General features: G+C 40.1%; 1 protein-coding gene across 1 annotated transcript in view; it reads right to left on the reverse strand.

The window, feature by feature from the left end:
- Positions 1 to 22,448, reverse strand: part of TESK2 (testis associated actin remodelling kinase 2) — a 73,509-nt gene that overhangs the window by 6,730 nt on the left and 44,331 nt on the right. Inside the window, exons 5-9 of the mRNA XM_058030169.1 lie at positions 14,213 to 14,359; positions 5,797 to 5,879; positions 3,881 to 3,956; positions 2,185 to 2,268; positions 1,002 to 1,088 (exon numbers count right to left, since the gene is read on the reverse strand). Coding sequence (XP_057886152.1) covers positions 1,002 to 1,088; positions 2,185 to 2,268; positions 3,881 to 3,956; positions 5,797 to 5,879; positions 14,213 to 14,359 — 477 coding nt within the window. The remainder of the gene's footprint in view (positions 1 to 1,001; positions 1,089 to 2,184; positions 2,269 to 3,880; positions 3,957 to 5,796; positions 5,880 to 14,212; positions 14,360 to 22,448) is intronic.

Raw genomic sequence — 22,448 nt, forward strand, 5'->3', positions numbered from 1 at the left:
ACTGCCCCTATTCTGACCTTTATACAACTCTCTCCTTGAGCATGGGCTATTGTATTAATACAAAGTAAAGAGAGACATCAGGTCAAAAATAACCACCAAAAGCACAAAGAGATGAGACTTCTTAAAAGCACTCACTTGGACACAATGCTGGCATTAGTTCCAGCACAGCCTGGTTGGGAATCCAGGGCCAAGTTTTGTGCAGTAAAATTTTTTCAAGTTGCCTCTATTAAGTTGAGCAAACGACATTCTCAATGTCAGCTGAATGTGGTGGAAACTCAGGTTCTCTTATTTTACATAAACTGGTTTACTGTACATTGGTACTAGTAACTCTGTTACAGGATAACCAGCAGAAGAGATCCACTGCCCTGGAGTTTTCACAATAAGGAGCCAGGAAGGTATCTACTATCACAATTTTACTTGAATAATTGCCAGAAAATTTTCACCATACAGCACATGGCCTATAGCCTTACAGATATTAAATCATTTCAGTCACAGTTTGGATTTTATGACATAGGCTAAGCATTTGCATGTCAAACCCCTTTTCCAAAAGGCATCATACAGACACTTCCAAATAGTTTAATGCCTGATCTTGATGTGTTTGTCCCCTCTGTTTGTAAGAGCAACTCAGTCCTTCCTTCATAGCTCAGTAGGCCTGCTAACAACAGCAGCTGGATTTTGTCAGCCTGAGGGTTAGCCAGTGTCAATGGCATCCAACTGGTTATGGTCAGCCTGAGCAGCCTGCAAGAAGCTGTTCAGTGTGCCAGACCTGTTTGTTTGGCATGACAGAACACAGAATTGCAGAAACACAACACAGAGTTTGAGCAAGGGGAAGGGAAGGATTATAAAAACTGAAAGGGACTTCCTGGGCTGTCAGAAGGTACACTGCTTCTAGAGGTAGGCTCTTCAAGTCTCTTCTTAAATGCTTTAAGCTTTATCTTCAAAAGCCAGAGAGATTTAGAGAACTCCAGTTTAGGTCTCTCCCCTTCAAGTAAGATACTCACATTACAGCAGTTGAAGGCCAGCTGGAGGAAGTCAGGAGGACAGTCTCCCACCATGTGCTGGAAGGAATCATAATCTAATCCAAAGTTCTGTACAAACGACAACAAAGCACAGAGAAATAAATGAGGTCTTCTATCTAGCTCAAAGCATCTTCTTTTGGGAGGGCCCCATGTGAAGTTACCAGGAATAACCATGAACACCTTTCTCAGCAATCACATAACAGAAGTTTGAGAAAACTTCACACAGACTCCAAACTGCAAATCACCAGTGGGGATTACTGATACAGGATAGCTGTAAGAGAATGGGCTGGCATCAAAGCCCATCCTTCTTCCTGGACTCAAATGCAATCCATTGCACTTGAAATGTTGCCTGTGTGGATTTGGAAATACCATATACTATGATGTTTCACTGTAGTGATTTCCATAGTGCAAATTAACAGCCCACTCCAAAACCAGAGGCTTTGCAATGATGGAAATGTATCAGTTAAAATTGCTAACTTTTCAGTGGATGGTAAACTGGTAATACAAATTATCCAGTTCCTTAAGTGCATGTCTATAAAATCTGAAGGGCAGACTAAAAAAGAATCTTTCATTTATTGCAGTCTGAGACTTAAGCAATTTTCCGTTTTTAGAAATGGAGGGGGATAGACAATTTGGAATAACCCCACAAAGGGTCAAAAGCTTCCCTGTAGATGGGATGAATAAAGAAAAAAGTATCTTTAATTACTCAATTATAGCTCAGATCCACTGTGCTCAGCAGAGTTCACACAAAAATAAGGGTTAACTTATTTTAGCTGCTGTTAACACAGCTCCTGCCTCTTTCACAAGGAGGGGGCTGCTTAGTGCATACAGAATGCCAAAATGTCTGTTGTGAACCTGGCAAGAAGTCTACATGAGCTATCACTCCACAAAAGGAAGAGTTTGCATTGCAGTGCTCTCGATGTCCTGCCAGTTAGGGGCAGAAAGGATTCCCATGGGGATTGCAGCTGCACAAAGCCTCTGAGAAAGTGTCTTCAATGGAGCTTCCCACAATAACAGCATAAAGAGCAAAAGCTTTTTACAGGCTATTTTTAATGTCACACCTATTCATCCTATCTTTGACAGCAGTGGCAGAAGCTCTAAAGGCTGAGCTGTTATCATGGCAGACTCACCACCTCCCACCAATGTTATAAACACAGCCACTTACCTCTGTGCGAGGGAGATAGTCTGGGTCTGCCTGTATCCTTGCTATAATCTCACACAGAATTATGCCATAGGAGAACACATCTGCCTGAGAGAGAAAAAATTCAATAGACACATGGTTCAGCTATGAACGCTCAGCATTCTTATCTGCCACTGAGTTTCTCCTTACCCCAAATGGCTATCATGAAACAACTAAACAACACCACAAACACTGAGCAACTGCATTAAAGCTAACATTTTCCATGTGAAGAAACCCATGCTCACAGAAAGCATTCTGGTTGTACAAATAGCAATGATAACCTTAAAATTCTTTCAAGAGGAAAAAAAACCCCACCAAACTACTCTTAACTCAGCAATGCAAAAATTTAAAAAAAAAATTCAAAATCCTTCCTTGCACAAAGAATAGTGAAGTTCCATCTGATGTCCTATACATGGGAATAATTAAAAACATAGCCAAAACATTACATGCCCATATATCACTGTGGTTAGAAAAACAGGTTTAGAATACACAATTCACAGTCTAGCCAGAACATTATTACTATTTTTAGGAAAAATTACATTTTCCTCTTCTCAGTTCAGTACCTCTGGAGAAAACTGTCTTCCCAAAGCTTGAGCTATCTAGCAGCACTGTATATCAGCTTTAATTTCCATGACGTTTAGTAAGCACTTATCTGACTACCTCTGGTGCTGCACAGTTCCTCAGATTTCCACCCACCTGAATTTTTCAGGTAATAAAATTTAGGAAAACATGGAATACAAAACTACAGGGCAGAAGCATGAATCCCTCATCCCTTATATGTCACCTTTCATGCTGATGAGGTATGAATCTGCTTCCTCTTTAGTCCTCCCCATGGTAGGGTCAATGAGGAATGTGGCATCATAGATTTAGGCACTTTATTATTAATTTAGGTCAATTAAACTCTTTTAAAAGCTGTGAAATGGTAATTATTACATTCATTACTGAGGTACTTACTGCTTTCCTGCAAGTTTAAAGTACCAATTAAACAGAGTATTAACTACTAGATATAGAGAGGTATAGGATGTGGCTTTTATCTCATAAAGGCTGCACTGGCAGAGCTGAAGTAATGGAGACAAAATCCTGTGTAAAGAAGAGACTGATTGAAAACACCACTTCTAAAACCCAGTGTGACCTGATCCTCCTCCAAAAGAAACATTTCCTAATGACACAAGCAGGAAAACTCAGAAATACCTTTGAAGAACATTTTGTCTTATCAAGGTATCTCACCTTCAGACATGCTGGTTTATTTTTATATTTATACACACACACATATATAGATATAGAAATAGATATACACACACACAGAGTTATGCATGTTTATATATAGACCTTTTACTTCTACCCAAGTTTCACTACTGCACAGTCAGGGAAGCAACTTTGCTACATTTCTCAGACTTGGTTAAATTAAATCGTGTTAGGTCAACAAAACATCACTATATGTCAGTGTAGCATAACAGAGAACAATCATAAAGCCAATTCTATTTCCATATAAGATTAAATACCATGAGTTACAAATATTAGCTATTTAATTCTCACTCTCCCTTAGTCTGTTTCTGTTACTGAGTACAGAAACATCACAAGTGAAAATAACAAGTTTTAATATGATGGAAATTCTAAATCTTGCATACTGCTGCAGAAGAAAAACATTTGACAGCTAACTGCATTTATATCATGTACCTACCTTTTCATTGTAGGGCTCATCTCTGAGAACTTCTGGTGCCATCCAGAAAGGTGAACCCACAACTGGTAACTTCTCACTGTATAAATGTGGGATAGATAGGGATGGGGGTGGTGGGAGAGAAGGAAGAATCATTAATTAAATGCTCAAGCATTGCTACTAACTTTCCCAATCAATTACTCCTATTTTATTTCCAGTTTAAAGTGTCCAGCTACTTTAAAAGAATGTTTTATGTTAAGGTCACAGCTGTTCAATAGTTTTTATTGCCTAACTCTTGGCAGAGTTGGCTTCTTCATCTACACATAAAAAGGTTTGTGGACATCAGTTGTGGGCTAGATGCCAAGTTCTCCATTCATCCAGCAAGACATTCAGGTATCCATCCCTAGATGTGCAGCTCTGAATGAAGTCAAACTTATTTATTATTAAAATAATAAAGCTTTTAAAATTGTATTTTAAAAAATAAAAATCAAGATGGACAGATGAATCCTTTAGAATGGAAAAATTAAAAGTACTCAGAGTAGGCCCAATTTGAAAAACTTGCAGTTTCCATAAAGCTGAATACTGGGGCCTTAAGAAAGGCTCCAGCCTGTCACCCAGCTGATCTTGAGGGAATACCTATTTAAAAAAGAAAAGGCCTCTGAAGATCTCAAAGTAGCATGGCTTGCTACCAGCAAACTGGAAAGAACAAAGCTGCTTTTGAAAATGTAAGTAAAAGTAGATAAAAACAAAATAGCGTCTAATAGTGCTGATGCTGCCATTCTATGATGTTGTTGGCTTTAGTCTCAAGCTACCTTAACTGTAATCTCAGTTTTCAGGACATCTCAAAGCTGGGTATTAAAGCACACCTTAAGGCACCTGTAGTGTCTTGCTGATTTTGTGATGGATTCATCTGAATACAGCTGAAGCTCTCAGCACCTCACAGGGTGCTCCACAGCAGCTACAAGACAGACATTGGCTGCACTTATCAGTAGTTTGTAAATTAAGATGTTCACTTTGTTAAGCTTTTAGATCCACTATTTCACCAATATTAATGCAAGCCTTCAGATCTCTCAATATATGGTTTTAGGACATGTGCAGTTTAAAAACTGTGCAGAGCTGAGATCAACTTTTATTGTTTTCTTTGCAGTCAAAAGTGCTGGAAGGCTTTTATTTATTTTATGCAGAAGCACACACTGGAGAAAATCTGACAGCACATTTCAGAGTCAGAATACTCTGCAATACACAAGTCAATATACAGAGAGAACAATGAAATCCTTGTCCCTGATCTCTCTAATGGAGGGATGACAAAAGGACTATTTTCAATTGTGACAATAGCTTGTGACAGTCCCCTGTGCATTCCTCATATGAGTTAAGATTATAATTTCATCCTAGGGAAAAGAAAATTGTGAGCTACTGTTAGACAGAAATTTTATAATTAATTTTATTTTACTCTGCTAGAATCCTGGATCTTAAAAACTAACCCAGAGGTTAAATAAGAATGATGCTGGAATGACAATGAATATTGTTTATGAAAGTGCAAAGAAATGAAAGTTGCTTGAAATCAACCAATGACATTTATTACAAAATCATCTCAATCCAGAATGCTGGACAGTATTTTTGTGTTTGCTTTGTGTTTTGGGTTTTTTTAAACCCAAAATTCCCAAGTACCACCTTAAGAGATGTACCAAAAAGCTTGAGCAATTCCTTTAGCGCTTGGAATCGTTTTGAAGAATGAATGTCACCACTAAATATCAAAAATGGACAGTAATTAAGGCTGGAACATTTTGGCTACCCAGCCTGCAGTTCCAGACTGAAGACTGAGGGTATTTTTTGAAAATTCTGTACCAGAGTGCAATAACAGTCTCAGGGACCTGGCTCACAAGAGCTTCTAGCCTGCATTTGAACTACAATTCTCACTTCATTTTGATTAGCTCACGTACCTGTGATCAGGAATTTTCTCTGCTAAACCAAAGTCTCCAACTATTGCTGAGTATCCATTCTCATCATGTTTGATTAAACAGTTCTGGAAAAAAAAAACCAAAACAAAAAACAAACAGAAGAGTTGTTATCTGGGCATGAAACCTCTGTAACATTCCAGATTAAAAATAGATAAAACAAGACTACAAATACAGTTTGGAAGATATTCATCTATGAGAAGCTTTTGTATGAGAGCAACAACCCTTTTCCCCCACCCCCCCTTCACAATCACATGTCTATCAAACTTAAGATGCTGCAAACAGCCTTCCACTTAGCTAATAATCCACTTAAAAACTTGCTGAGAAGGCAGGCAGGCAGCCACAGGCAGCACATACCCTGCTAGGTTTTAACAAGAATTAAGATGATTTAGCTCCCTTATGCTCAAATATGCAATACATGCTGTTCACTATGACACCTTACATTTTCTCTTTACAATTTGCCTGTACCTGACCAGAATACAAGATCAGAGCAGACTCTAAATGCCTATGTTTTGTTGCATTAAGTACTGAAAAGGAATGTGCTGCTTGCTTTGCAAAAAACTTCCATCAGAAAATATAAGATGTGACCAAGTTATATGTGCTTTTACAGTCTCAAAATTCTTTACTTTACAGTACATCATAAGACATGATTTAAGAGAAAAGTAATAGGGAAATGCTGTCATTCTTTTCCTTTCAGATGTGCCCTCCAGTGTCAGGATGGAGGGCAATTTAAGGACACACAGAGATAATTGTGCTCTAACAGCATCACATCCCACACAGGCTATTATCGATTTCTTTTTGCTTTTTTATTTACAACTCTGAGAAATATGCTCTGACCACTCCAATACCACATCTTTTCCCATTGCACCAAATGAATCAACAGCTGATTCCCTGCGTTTTGTTCTGTCCTGCAATGGATGGAACAAGACAGAGAATTCATTCCTTTCCCACGTGTAGTTCTGTGTCCTCCTGCGGGCAGTACAATAGCAGTGAGCAGCAAACCCAGTGCCGACTCCTGCCGGGTGGGACCCTGCATTAATTAGCTAAACAGCAGGAAACACTTTCTGCCTTTATTGTGCCTGGACACACAAAAGCCCCTCGCTGACCCCAGAGCATTAGCTTGTCTGTATAATGCAACCACCAAGAAAAGTGAGTCCCTTGTCTAAAAGATCAAGTTCAGGTCATCACTGTTTACATTATTCAGAGACGATTGTGGCTGAGGCCATCAAGTGAGTTTTCTTCCTGCCAATTAAAAGGTTAAGCGAGCCACTCCTGTGATGGTGTAAAGAAAGTGCATGCCAGCCTCTTGAAACACATGCCAGGCTCCTGAGATGCAAAGCTTTATTTGTTTAGCATGACTCAAGTATAATAACTACAGTTAGTTTGGGGATCCATAAACATGCACCAAGTTAAATCAACTGTGCTTGCCCAAAGAGCAGCAAAGCTTCTCAGTTGCGAGCTTTGTTATCTTTTATCAAAGAGCGCATTCATTCAGCTTGCCTCTCTTTAAACGTTTGGTCACAGTAAGTGGACTTAAAACTGAGAAGGATAAAACTACTGAAAAATCTTACTCAAATGATTCAGACAAGTGGAATTTCATTGTGTACCACACAGAAACAAGTCCATGAGGACACCAAAGATTTTGCAGTGTTCAAGTAGGCTGATACTATTCTATGTAGAAAAAAATTCAGGTTACTTTTCTGCCATAGATTTTTCAGTGACTAAAGAGGATTCTTAATTCAACATTTTTTTTTAAAACCTCTATAATTTGTAATCACTAGTTTTGAAATGTAGGTTTCCTTCTTGGATTATACCTTTGATTATTTACATTTTATTAGTTTTGAGAAGCAAGACAGCAGTACCTAATTTTACCTTCTGGGTTTTATGGATTATTGTCATTCTCCAATAATCCCTCATCTCCAAAATTTTGAGGAAACATTTACATCCTGACTAAGAACTATTTTCAACATAACTAAAAATCTGTCTACTGATCTTAAGATCCACAATAATTTACAAGTTTGCTTTGTTACCAAAAGGAAGCTTAAATGAAACATCATCCTGACAGCAAATATTCCTTCAGGTTCTTACCAGGATCTAATCTCATCCCGTTAGACAGCGATACATCAACTGAAGCTGAACAATCCCACCCCCCACCAAGCCCCAGGCAGTCTCAGCTTTCAGGTGCAGCACTGAACTATTATAAAAGTAGGTTATTCCTAGATAAATCATACATTAAATCAATGCTGCCTGACAGCTCTGAGCCCCCTCCCCAGTGAGCAGAATTTGCCTGCAGCAGAGCCAGGCTCCCTTGCAGTGCATTTGGAGAGACCCAGCAGCACAGACACCCCACTGCTGTGGGGTCCACAGGTCCCACAGGAGAAGCCACTCCACCAGGAGAAGGCACCAGGGGAAAGCCTTGGGGAACATTCCTGCTGTAGGGTACTGATATGAGCTGTGCTGCTGTGGTGGGCTGCACAAAGTGTTCTCTCTCATTAGTGCATGCTTGTCTTTTGTTTGCACATGAAGAAGTGATGAGTGTGAATTTAAGTTCATTAGGACACATAGTCCAATACAAGAGTGACTTTTTTATTCACACTTAAATCAGCCACAAGCAGGTGACATGTACCATACAATAAAATTCCAGTGTCACTACAAATGCTCACTGTAGTGAAACTAAACTGATTTACTTCATCTGGGGGCAAATTTTTACATAGCTAAGCACTAGCTTCCTGGAACCCAGAAAGAATGAAAGTCCATTCCTAGCAAAATCAGCAGTAAACCCTTTCTACATACACCATCATGGTCAGATCTCACTTCTCCAGCCTGTACTGCTCATTCAGGGCAAGACTGTGCAGATGGTAAAGCTGCATTCTGTGCTGAGATCCTCCAAGCAGTCAAGGTGAGCCCTCAGCACCACCACACTCCTTTTCTCCACACTTCCCACCCTAGTAATGCCAAATCCCTGCACAGATAATGGAGTTTCCACTTAAGATGCAATTCATAAATAGGTGACATAACACAGCCCACTGTGGTTCAGGTGCACTCAATGAAAGACAGAAAGAATTCATATTCTACCAACAAGATAAATCAAGATCAAACAGGGACAAAGCTTTGGTAGAGACTAGAAGGTTAAAAATAGCTTTTGAATTTAATCTAGAGGTGGTATCTTAGTAGTAAAAGTACAATAGCACAAACTGCACTGTTTCTTCTAACAAAGTGATACTTCTTAGTTTCTGTAAAAAAACAGTATATCAGTGTGGTATGAAGAAGTTCCATTAATGGATTTTAGCTCAGAGATGCAAGAGTTCAAACCCCTCACTAGTGCAAAGAGCCTCTCAACAACTGCCTATGAAACGAAACGCCAAGCAGCTTCACAACACGAGCTTTGAGAAAGGACTTTTGACTTACTATTGCACTATTTGTATAAGCTGCAAGGCAATAAAACTTGGTGACCTTTTCAGGCTTTCTTTCTGGACCTCTACAGACAGGGATGTCTTTCCTTTGGCAGCTCACACTGTCAAAGAGGGCAGTATTTGACTTCAGCTGAGTTTTTGAGGGTTTTTTTTCCTCCCAAAATAGGGACCTCATCAGTCCTTCCTGAGGCAATGTCTTAATAGAAGCAAGGAGCTCTGTACATGAGTCTGAAAGAGTTAACAGAGCTGTTTATGCAGACAGATGTGAAAGAACATAAAGCCCCCTTTGTGTGTTACAGGAGCTTAACATCTGCTTTGCACAGCATAATCCTACTAAGACCAATGCAATATTCTACTCCCCCTTTTATATAAACAAAAATGAAAATAGACTCAAGAGTTTCAGAGTTAAAAATAAGTTGCTTAGATGAAGAAACATCGTAGTTTTATTTTATGATATTACATACAAGCTAAACTCCCCAGAGATTTTAGTGCACTCCAGAAAACACAGAAATGCCACTGCAGTGTCATTTGCAACCTTCTGCTGACTGTTACCAAATTAAAATACTTAAAGGCCAATTGAGATGTATCAGCTGTTCAAAAAGTGTCTCCTGTTTCTCCCAGGAGAAACCCCACTGAGAATTAAATGTGTAACAGGAAGTTTACAGTACTAGATACATTTTTGAAAATATCATGCTTAAGGGAGAAGTTCCATTTGCTTCCTGAAGTTTCAGTAGAAGTTTAGTATTGAGACTATCATTAGAAATAGCCATCTGTAACAGCTAAATTTTTCAGTGCAAAATATCTAAACAAAAGCTTATTCAAGCACAAAGGGAATGTTGCAACTGCAGCACCAACTTTGAGACTCATCAGACAAAGGTGCTGTTCATGGCCATGGGGTTTATTTTGTTTTAAAGAGGCAAACAGCATACACGGTAGGAAGGCAGGGCATGTCACTTTCAAGCCCAAAGGCAGTAAATTTATGTTACATCAGATAATCCACAGTAATTGCTTACACACATGACTCTGTCCCATAGTAACTGAGACTGCTCCTCTCTCAGTGAGAGAAGGCTGAGCCATTACACACTGTGAAGTAAAAGCAGATGTTGGCAGGAATACACACACATACACATGTGTGTTTATATATATATGTGTGTGTGTGTGCCTGGAGATTACAATTTCATCAATGGAACTCACAATGTTCCCCAAAACTGCTCACAACCCACTAGTGGTTATAAAACCTGGTTTTCAATTCTATATAATTCTGCAAAATTAAAAGGCATTTGTTTGGAGGTTTGCCCGTTTGTTTTTAATCAGAGTTTTGGTAGTGGATTTTTAGGGAGGGGGTGTAAACTATCAAAATATCAGTCTATGGTATCATACTGACTTAGGCATGTTATCAACTTGAAAAGTGGTGAGACCTCTGTATAAGATGGTTCTGTTGCCACCTCTGCAAAGAGTAGACTGGAACAGAGTAGAACAGTATATGCTGTGTGAGGAATTTGAGAGCACCACCAAGGTGAGGTGACAAGACAGAGCACAAGCCCAAGCCAGGGACTGGCAGGGACCAAGAGCAGGGAATAAGCCAACAAGGCTGCCTGTCAGAACCCATCTGTGGCTTCATTTCCATGTAAATCTTTTCATGACAAGTCAAAAGTGCGGACACCACACTTCCTGCCCTATAAAAAGGCCAAGTCACTCTGCCCACACCCCTGCTCTGTGCAGGCTGCAAATGGCCAATGTGACCACTTGTACCTCCTGACAGATCCAAGCCAGGCTGTTGCTATCAGCTAGGGCAGCTCAGCCTGACCAGCCACAGCAGCCCAAGCCCAGAGCCCAGGCACTGAGCTGCTCATGACATGGGGAAGCAGCGGCTGTCGGGGCAGCACAGCCCTTCTAAGCAGAGCTGCCTCTCTTTCTGACAGAAGGCCATGGGGAAGGGCACCAGTGGGAGATGAGGGCTGACATGCCCCTGGGCTGTCACATCGACTATAATGACCTACATCTACTCTTCTCTATCGTTCTTCCCTCTGGCCTCCTGCAGTATCAATGCTGTGCTGTTCCTCTCCACATGGTGCAATTAGGAAGGGAGATCACTCTGCTACATACTAATGGCCCAACCCACTTATTTTCCAATCTCAGATTAGCAAGGGACAGGAACTTTTCTTTCTTAAAATTGTTAGGCATCAAATACATTGACACATATAATGCTAAGAGCAAGACAGCTCTGCTGCCATAACTGACACAGTAAAATTTATGTATGACACCATCCACTCCAGGAAGCTGCAGGAACTGGAAGTTTACCACAAACAGAAAGGCAGAAGTGTGGATCTAAATTAATTGAAACTAGTAAAATTCATATTAAAGGACAGTTTGCAGTGGGCTGTTGTCCTAAGTGTAACATGTAAAGCATGGAGACATTCCTATACAGAAAGTCTCAGTTTCATTCTGTTCACACTTCAGTCAAGGCTAGCAAGTTTCATAGAAAAATACTCAATTCTGCCACCTTGCAAACTCAGCCTGCTCTGACTTTTGCAGATGTCCAAAGCCTTGTCTTTAGCTTCATTTGAATAATAAAGCCATCCCATCAATTAGTGAAGTTTACTGAAGAAAGAACGACAATACAGAATAGTATTGAATTTGCCCTTGTTCAATCCAGGTTCTCTCACAAGGCAAGAGTCCATCACATCTTCCTTCAGCTTGCCCACACACTGACTATTTACTAGTAAGAATGAAGAGAACTCACCATCACCAGTACAAACCTGATAAAAGCCAAGGCATATTCTCATGCAGTAGCCAAAAGCTGTAGTCTAAGAACTGAACATTTTGGTGACAGGTTTTCCCTATGATTATTTTCATTGTTTTTCTTTGGAACAAAGTTACTTTTTATAGACTTACCAGCCAGCAGTGCAAACATTTGCCCAAAAGGGGAGTAGTTTGCCCAACAGATTTACAGTTTATCTCATCAATACCTTAATAAGCTAATAAAATTAATGAACTGTTTAAGGCCAGGTGCTTCATCTACTTCCTTTCCAAACAGAACAAGGAAAGTGCATACATGACATAAAACAATTAATTAAACTTAAAAAAACCAGAACAACACAAAACCAACCCAAAAATCCCCAAGAAATTTAAAAACACAGACTATATCTGTCATCAATTAAATTCTGTATTATTCTTAAAGCTAACAGCTTCTGATGTGACCCACACAGACACTATAACTTTAGTGCTAATAACCACCCAAATATAGCTAACTGCTGGTGAATTCTTTGGGTTTGATTTGTTGTTCATTTGTGTTTGAATAACCTTAACTACTTGCTGTGGCCTCTGATGAGTTTGCTCTCTCCGGGACATCCCGCACCCCTCCCAGCGGGTGCAGCTTTCCAAACAATTGGCATTCAACAATAGATAACATTGAAGCACTGGCAGGGCAGCACCAGAGAATGACATACAGTTATGTAAAGCTGGGAACAAAGGCATTCACAGGGAGCCCAGGAACTGGATTTTCATATGACTGACCATCACAGAATGTGTTACAATAAATGCTGCAGGCACTCAGTTCTCCTGAGTTACTTCGGGTCCTTGCAGTAACTGTACTCTTAAATGCACTAAAATACATCCTGAACTGAAAGAGAAAGGGGAATACCAAGCTGTCTTTTCAGTTATTTTTATGGATCTCTTACCTGCACACACCAAGGTGACTGAAATGGAGCTTTCTGAGTGTATCATGTCAAAGTGACTTGACTCCAAGTCTGGGCATTTTTCATAAATTTGATATTCTTCCTTACAGAATTCAGTGCCTTTCACTTGAAAGGACAGCCAAGAAACTATTTTATGACTTCACCAAAATACTTCTTCCATCTACCAGCTGAACTGTTTCTTTTCACCTTGACTAAATGCAGACTCTACATCTGTTTAACACTGCACTAAGGAAGCTTTAAAAAAACCCCCTAAAACTGCAGTAGCCTCATTGATAAGCACACTCTGTTGTGGTTTTATTTCTAAAAACTGTTTCTAATCCTAAAAAATAATTCCTTTTAGACTAAATTAACATTCTTCTGGATGCTTCTGATTGAAGTGACATGATGAAGCCTTCTCAAGAAGAGTTTTGAAAGACTTTCATGTTGCAGGCCCCCAGTGAGTTTAAACCAGCTCATTAGCACCAGACAACAGGACAGGCAGGACAGCAAAGCCTTCAGTACAGGCTGCAATGGGTGGTAAGAGCCAGTGTGAATACTGGGACAATCTGCTCACACAGCTCAGTGCTCCTGTGTCAATATTTCTAGCTGAGCTTGAATTATCCAGCTACTTCAGCCAACTAAATTCATGCAACATGTCACCAGAGCAACTAGGAAAAAAAAAATCTATGACCACTGAAAACTCTGCCACTGATATATTATTCAGGAAAAAAAAATATCAGAACTTGAAAATTTTAGGCAAGCTATATTGATCTTACTGATTTTAAAAATGAAAGAAACATAAACCAGGATTGTACACAGCACTTGAGGCAGAATTAGTAATGAAAGGTCACTCTTCCTACAGAAGATTTGTGAATTACACAGGGAAACAAAAACAACAAAGAGATTTTGAAGTGTGTTTGTAATAATCCCCTCAGTTTGGGTTCTTTATATGATTAACCTGTTCCAAATGTTAGATTGTTGTGCTTAATTATCCAGGGATTTAAATACTTTACTGAACCAGAATTCAGAACTAGAAAAACTCTGCAGCTGCTTTATGAGAAATCCTAACTGAACTCATTTAAGGGATGATCTTCCTTCATGATAACAATTTCTCTAGTTTCCATACAAACTATGAACATGTTTTGAGGAGAGTTTTCATTCTACAAACAGCATTTCAATTTGTTTCTCAAAATGTCTTAGATCACACCTTATGTAATAGCAATTCTCTGCAAGGAATGAAGGAAGGGAGAAAACCCAACAATCAGTAACAGTGCCTTCATTAGGAAGTTCCCTTAATTTTATGAACAGTACCTTGGATGTAAGGTCTCGGTGGAAAATGCCTTTATAGTGAAGATAACTGATTCCCATAGCAATGTCATATGCCAGTTTCACCCTCACCGTCCAGGGCAGATGCTGGTTGCCATCTAGTAGCTGTTCCAGGTTGCCACAATTGATGTACTGAAAAGACAAAGTGACATTTGTAATTAATTATTTAACTTAATATTTTGTCAGGAATGTAAAATTCATCACTACAACAAGTAACTTCAGCTCAGTTACGCTTTAAAGCCTTTTTTTCATATGGGCTTGGCAGGCACCAAGTTTGCAGATCAAGAGAAGCTGAAAATGTTTCCCTTCACCACCTGTACCAACACTCATATTAAAGAGGCAACAGCCACCACTGTATTAACTCTATGGTATTTAAACAGACCCTTCAGAAACCCCTGCAATATCCTATCACTCTCTGATTTCAGCTTGAGGAAAATTAGGGCAAAAAACAATGCAGAGCTGACTTTCATATAGAATTAATCAACAAAGGCAGAGGTAAGCATCCAAGTGTAGGTCATGGAGCCTGATCAAGTTCCCTTAAACTGAGACAGCATCAAAGAAAATATTACAATGTGCTGCTCTAAGTTCTATTTTTTCACTGCTGTATCTACAAGTTCTAATTAGCAATATGATTCCCAGTGTGTTCAGTACCACACCAATCCCATCAAATGGTGGCCCTTTCAAAAAGGAAAGCACAATAAGGGAAAGATAAATGCTACAAGAGACAGTGAAACAAAGCAGCACCTAAATGATACAAAGTAATGTAGCCCAGGTTAAGATGAGGCAACTCCAGCGCTGGAATAATCACTACAGCAGCACAGCTTATGCTTTATGTATAGACCCTTTATAGCACATCAGCAGCTACACAGTGTTTAAACTGCTTCTTGTTACACTCCCAGCCCCAGGCCCCCACCAGGGACCAGGCAAAGAGAGTAGCTCACTCCAGAAGGAAAACTGGCAGCAATGCAGTGACTTCTGTCAAGGAAACTCAAGTGAAGCAGACAGGACAATTTGCTCCCAAGCCTGGCCCACACCTGTATCCCTGTGCCAGACTGCACCAACTTCACTTCTTTGTGCCACACAGGTCTCCAACTCTCTCTCAAACGACTTTCCTGTGTCATTCACTTGGACAAAACATGTAGCATCATTCTCATGTTTAAAAAAAAAACAAACCAAAACCCCCTAAATTGCAGCTCTTGTTGTTTCAGAAACTTGGAACCTGCTTGTATTTTATTGCTCTTTCTTGTGTCTTGGAGCCTGGGACACCAGGCAAACATGAGCCATACACCCTGCAGTGTGGATGGATGTAGCTGATCTCCCGAGGCTGTGCTACAGCAAGGAAAGAAAGAACACACACAAGTTGGACTCTCCTGGTAACTCTGGGGGTCACAGATCACCTCCTGCACAGCCTGCAAGAAAAGCTTCCTCCTTACAGCTCGGGTCCACCCGCTGCTGATCTCACCAGTGGATCTTGAAAACCCTTTCAGCAGATACACAGGTAACTACATGGGGAGGCAGAATTGTCGGGGCAGAGGAGGCACCGAGCGATTTCACCTGGCACAGAGCCCATCGGGAGGGGGCTCATCCAGCCCACGCACAGCCCCGCGCTGCACCGGAGCCCAGGGCATGACCCCCTCTCTCCAGAACAACCTGCTCCTTGTGCTGGAGCTCCTGTGCCAGGAGAGCAGAGCAGCTCGGCAGCAGGTCACTCTGAGGCTATGCAATCTCCATCCTTGGAGATTTTCAAGACCAACTAGAGCTGTAGCCAACCGGGTTCAATGTTGGAAACAATGCTGCTTTGAGCTTTTCCAGCTTTGATCTTTCTCATTTCTTTTATCTGAACCCCTAAGGGGACTGGATGACCTTATAGAGCACACAAGAAAAAAAAAAACACCCAAAAAATAAAAACATGCTCAATAAAATTAGATTTTTTTTTAAACATAAGTTGTTATCATGCTTAAGTTAAAAACAGCAACTAAGATTTCTACAAGTTATATATTCCCAACCTCCTTGAAGCAGTGCAAACAGCACTTCTCATCTAGTCATGTTCAAATCAGAACAATACTGACCAACCTGGAACAGAAAGCACCAAAGCACCTGGCTGAATAATTCAATTATAAAATGACACTTAGCAAATATCTCAAACCATTTTACCTTTCTGACAGGCCAGTAACAGACCATCCATAAAGCACCACCATACTTGAATTCATTGGAAAGACAATGCAAGGGGGGAGGGAATCACTGACCTAGCTTTCATTTTCTGTTCTCTGAACTGTGCCATTCCATGACACAAATTGCTCCAGAAATGCTAATAAACAAGCAGCCCCTAGGAGTATTGACACACACAATGAAATGGCACAATAGCTGGCTACAATATCGAGCGTGCTCTTGCTTTCCTTTTCAACACAGCAGCCTACTGATTTGATCCATTGTTGCCATATTAGTTAAATGCATCAAATAGATACATTCCTGCAGCACTCTTCCAGTCAAGCAGGGTCATTCACCCATCTTAACTTCAAGGACTAGATTCAGCATGGGCTGGGGAACAGCTGACACACGCTGCACACAGCATCCATGAGCTACAAAAGTGACAGTCAAACCTGTTTCCAGCAGATCTACAAAAACCCACCAGGCCTCCCTGCCACCCAGCAAGTGCACAGCCCTCATTTATCAGAGATGTGAGTTCTGCCTTTGGCTCTAATTTCTACACACATGAAGCACATGAGGCTAACCATCAAGTGAACAACCAAACTAAGATTTTCCTAGACATCTTTAGTTGATCTCAGGTTTTAGCTGGCCAGCAGGTAATATTTGCATGCAGAGATCTGAATTGTTCCTAAGGCAAGCACTGCACAGTGCTCCCTCAGTGTCATGTAAGTAATCCAATTCTTCCAGTCACTCAGGCTGATAATGCAAACAGCCAGCCTGATGGCCTATTTTTTTCAGAGGACTTCAACAATGCCTTTTCAGGACAGACACAAAACTATGTACATTACTTCCTAATTGCCAGTGCAACTGAAAGAGAAAAATACTTGTTCTCAATCTCTTACTGGCACAAATCAGCTCTGTGTGGTAAGAATATCCTGAAGGATAGAAAATGCACCTCTCCCAAAGAGAACACTGGATTTTATTCTGTTCCTGACACAGTACGGGTACAGTAAGGCTACAGCACACACATTGTCTCAAAACATTATTCTACTACAACAACAGCAGCCATCACATAAGTGTACAAGCAATTGGAACAGAGATCTGACTGGGCTATGACAATGAAAGCAAAGGGCACTACATTTCTTAGAGACATCACAGCTAAATGGAGCAGTGTTCAGACCTTTTCAAACCCTGTATCATCAGGTTGCAGTGAAACAGCTACCCATTATTCCTCATGCTACTTTTCTGTCATGTAACTGGACACCAACAGCCAGCTTATCTGGTTGCCAGTCTGAAAGCAACAGCTATAGGTTGTTTATTTTTACATTTACTACAACCTAACACAAAGTTGAACACTGGTTTAAAAGACCTTGGAATTTTAGTCCACAAAAATATTCTTTCTTTAAAAAAACCGAGGTAGGAGCTAATACCTTTGTTGTGAAAACAGAACTTCAGCTAAACTGCGTTTCTGGTACCTCTCCCAAATGTTATGAAGAAAGAGGGCAGTAGCTCCTTTGAAAGACAAGTTAGTCAGAAGCTCAGCCAAGCACAGATGATTTCTGGATCAAAGAACCTTGAAGAGGTTTCTGATGTTATTGTTTACTGCTATGAAATGCAGAAGCAGCAGTGTATAACTTATCCCCATGCAACAGCCATGCTACTTTAACCTAAAATCGCATAATAGGACTGCTGCCTTATAACACAATTGCAGTCACATTATCAGACTCCAGCATATGAAATGAAGAAATTCAGCATATAACAGTACTTAAGCACAGCATTACATGCTTCATTTCAAGGGACTAATAACAAACTTCAGCTGTCAGATAATACCCAACTTCAGCTGTCAGATTTTAGCTTCAAAAATCAAAACTGCAGTTTAAACACTAATATGAGAACTAATAGCTCTTAAAGAAAAGGCATTCACACAATTCTAACAGTTATTTGTCAAAAACAAAGACTCCAAGTATTGCCAAGTCCAAGCAAGAAGGCTGATGGGAATTGCAAAGAGTTTCCAATGCTATTTTGAAAACCAATGCTGTTTCAGTGTGTGGGTCTGATATAAATAAGCTAACAGATATGACACAGGAAAGCCAAAAGAAAAAATTTGGCCTGCTATTTAGATGACTTTAAATGTCACTGCCTGTCATTTGAAAAGCAACAAATAACCACAAGACACCCCTGTACTGTTGGCCAAATGTTGCAAATGACAAGGCTTTAAGTGGTTAAGAAAAGTAGGTGTGGAGAGTGCATTTAAGGTGACAAACCAAATGAGGCAAATTAAGAGCAAGAGATCCAGGGACCCAGAACACAAGAAGACAAACACTGAGATAACAACAAATGAATATACTGCAAAAACACATTGAAGAAACAGGTAGAGATGCAGGAGAAAAGAGAAACTAGAATTGTGGCAGTAGCATTTTCTGCATGGAGAAGGAAGAGAGACATCAGAGCAAAACCTTGAATAAATAGTTATACTCTGAAGGGAGACCTGGAAAGCAAAATAAAGTATTGCAGACATTATTGACAAAAGCATGAAAGACTGTCAAAATAGACAGAGCTTGCATATTTGTATCATTTCTAATGCTGGAAGTAAGAAGGTAACTCTCATGCCTAATAAAAGGAAGCTGAGATCTTTTCACTAAGCTTTCTGCAGAACTTTAAAACCAGTTTCAGACCACCTGTCTCAAGGAAGACAACTGCATCTTCAGTTCTCTTTTGTTTAACAGTCACCTGTCACACTCTGCAGTCTCCAAGTGACTGCTCTGAAGGTTTCTGGCTTCTGCACAGGCCAATGTACCCTTGTTCTGTCACAACTGGCATAACTAGCTACAGTGGAAGGACTGGAAGTTTCATCCTTTCCTCAAACTGTTTTCATTACCTTCAGCTGTGCAGAACTGAAAAAAAAATGATCATACTACAAGTTGATACAGTGGGATTGACGATGAGATTAAATTGACATTTTTAAAATTTGAAGTTGGTTCCTAAACCTCCGTTTGTTAAAAATGCCACAATTTAAAAATTTACAAAAACACCTGACCCAAGTACCACTGACCCAAGTAACCTTCCATTTCCATTGATTGTTTTAAACAAAATAAATTAATCATTGAAGCAGAACAAGTTGGATATTGAATTTGGGCTGTGTGAGTATACTTTTGCTCAGCAGGTCAACTAATGTTGCCATGGAGAAACACACAAATACTGAAAGAGAACACAGGTGAAGCAAACACATTTCAGAACAAAGATCAAACTTTTTAATGAGGGATCACAAGGGCACAAGTGGCTTGGAAAAACAGCTTGATTGAAAGAACAGAAGCAAAACCACAAGTCTGCATCTGAAGACTCCTTTACTTTCCTGCTTCTCAGTTCCTGAAAACCAAAGGAAAAGAATCTGTAACCTCAAATCAATTTCTCGTCTGCTTTTCTACCAATACAAACAATCATGTTCTTTAACAAAAAATTGTGTATTTTCTTTAAAGATGTTAACGATGACAGGATTAAAATAAATTTAAGTGCTAGCTATTCACAGAGGAAAGGGTCAGCTTTGTCAACTGCCATAGCCTGGTCACTCTTCAGAACTCAGAACCAAAAGCCAAGAAATGCAACGGATCTACCTCTGTTCCTTCTTCTCTCTCAGTTGTGGCATTGATTAATTCATTGGCTCCTCCTTCTGAAAAGGCATGTACAGGCATGGCTTCTTTTATAAGGGCAAACAAGAATTAACATGCACTAACTCAGGAAGGAGCTGTAATGAAAACCATTTGTTGCATTCCAAACATTTAAGCGTTGGCATGGAAAAGAATTCAGCAAGATTTGTCTTCCTTTAATTCTCTAATTCCAACAGCTCTTATGGTCAGTATGCTGAATTGAGCCCTTTTCTGTCATTCCATTCAATCAAAATGTAATGTTCACTTGGCTACTTGCTGCTACAAACAGATTCTTGTTGGTAAGTCTTGAGCTGAGGCACATAGCAACAATGCACTGCTGCAACCCACATGGATGAGGGCAGTTTTCTGGATGCTCACTCACACTCAGGTCTGAAATACTGCAGGAAATAAGCTTATTTTGGTGGAACCGGAAAACACTCCCAGTATATCTATACAAACTGACCTTGATAACCATTTTTCCTGTAATTATATTAGTAGAAAAAAAAACACAGAAAGCAAAGAAGGCCTAACAAAAAACCCTGCATTTATAATCTGAAGTCACAACCATTTGGATTCTAAGTGGAGCCCAGTCTCAGTGCAGATAAGAATCTGGAATATGGCATAAATTAGCACACAGGCATAGAAGAGAAAGTACCTTGTTGCTGACACAGGCAAGAGAAACAGCATCTCTACAATAACACTTCCGTTTAGAGCAGAAGGCTCTATCCACACTGACAGCATTTCAAACATACTGGACTCAGTTCTGCTGAGAAGCTGCAATTCCTAGCAATGAGCTTCTCATTTAAATAAGGTCTTTCTCACCTTCCCCACATAAATAACAGCAGCAGCAGCCCACAGATTATATGGCTGCAAGATGGCAGAAAAAATAACCTCTTTGCTTCACTTTTTGGAGTCTGTGAAACAGCTACAACGATCTACTGAGAGCAAAACTTACAGCACATGAACACCTCTCATACTACAAACTTTAAATTCTGCACAAAGAATACTCTCTTTGAGCTGTTTCAGAGTGCTCTTCCAAACCTCAACACTCTCACGTCCACTCAACACATCCACTTACATTTGAAGGTGCTCACATGCTTTATTGGGAATTATAGAAGGCACCAAGATCCTCTATTAATATTGATGTGTAAAAGCAAACATTAAAGGAGTTTCTGAATGTTTTGGATGGCTCATAAGTAAAGCAAAATGAGGAAGTGAAACTACAGAACACCCATTAATTCAAGAATATGTTTCCCGGGATCCAGACTGAAAAGGGGGGAAATAACAGAAAACACTACATACAAACTAAATTTACTGAAAATATGTGAGAAAAAAACCTACAAGGCAAAAAGTTAAGTGGCCAGCATCACAGTACCTAACTGGACTGCCTCTCTTCATATACAGAAGTAACAGCAAAAACTAGTGCTCAAGACAGTGTTCAGTTCTCCTCCTCTCTCCCCCACCCATACCATGACAGCTGAGAAGTTTACATCTCCTCATTTTTTTTCAACCTAGCCACTAATAAAAAGAATTTAGAGGTTGAAATACAAAAATACAAAAAATGTTTTTCTTTCTTGCTTGAGGCAATGGCAAGTGGTCCAGTTGGCTTCCAGTGAGTGTCAAAACAGAGATATTAAAAACCCCTCCCCAAAAACACCCACACAACCCACACACAGAGCACCCACCCACATGTGTGTGCCTCACACATGGGCAGAAGGGAGACAAGGAATGACACAATGGAACGTTTATCTGCCTCTTATCTTTCTTCTATCCTTGAGACATTCTAGAAAGGAGGAAGAGGTTAGCACCAGCAAGATATTTAGCAAGTCTTCCTCAGAGCACAACATATTTAGATGCTCCTATCTCAAATAATATAATGAATAAAAGGCCTGTGCACTATTACAGGCTCTGAAGTGATAAAACAAGTCAGTCATCCTCCTGTGAGAGAGGAGGGGGAAATAATTAAGGCCAAGGTATAGCCTGCAGAGCCAAGATTTAATTTTTAAAAGTAGAGGAGAGGAAGGGAGAAAAGCTCAGAAGTTCTCACTGAAATAACTGGTTGCTCATCACTACTCATCTAGCACCTGCATGCATAATATAGACTGTGCACCTCAAGTTAGACTTTAAGTTTTAAAGTCTTGGCTACTGTCTTTACATGAGGACTTCTTTAGTGTCTCTGATTATAGCTCTTCTTACATGTGAACTTTCTTTTTGTGAGAACCCACCCTTCTTGCCTAACCACACAGCGCAGATGCATCTAAGCAGCTTCCCACTGCCTGCAGCACAATGCAGGGCTCACACAGCTTTCACTGCTTCTCTGCTTTTGGTAAAAGCACAGACCTGGTCTGGAGAGCTGTCCCCATGTGTTTAACCTACCTGCTCACCATCAGCCCACAGCAGGCTTTTCCTTTAACTGGCCTGCCAGCTCC

This window comes from Melospiza georgiana, chromosome 9 (assembly GCF_028018845.1).
Source record: "Melospiza georgiana isolate bMelGeo1 chromosome 9, bMelGeo1.pri, whole genome shotgun sequence".
Lineage (NCBI taxonomy): Eukaryota > Metazoa > Chordata > Aves > Passeriformes > Passerellidae > Melospiza > Melospiza georgiana.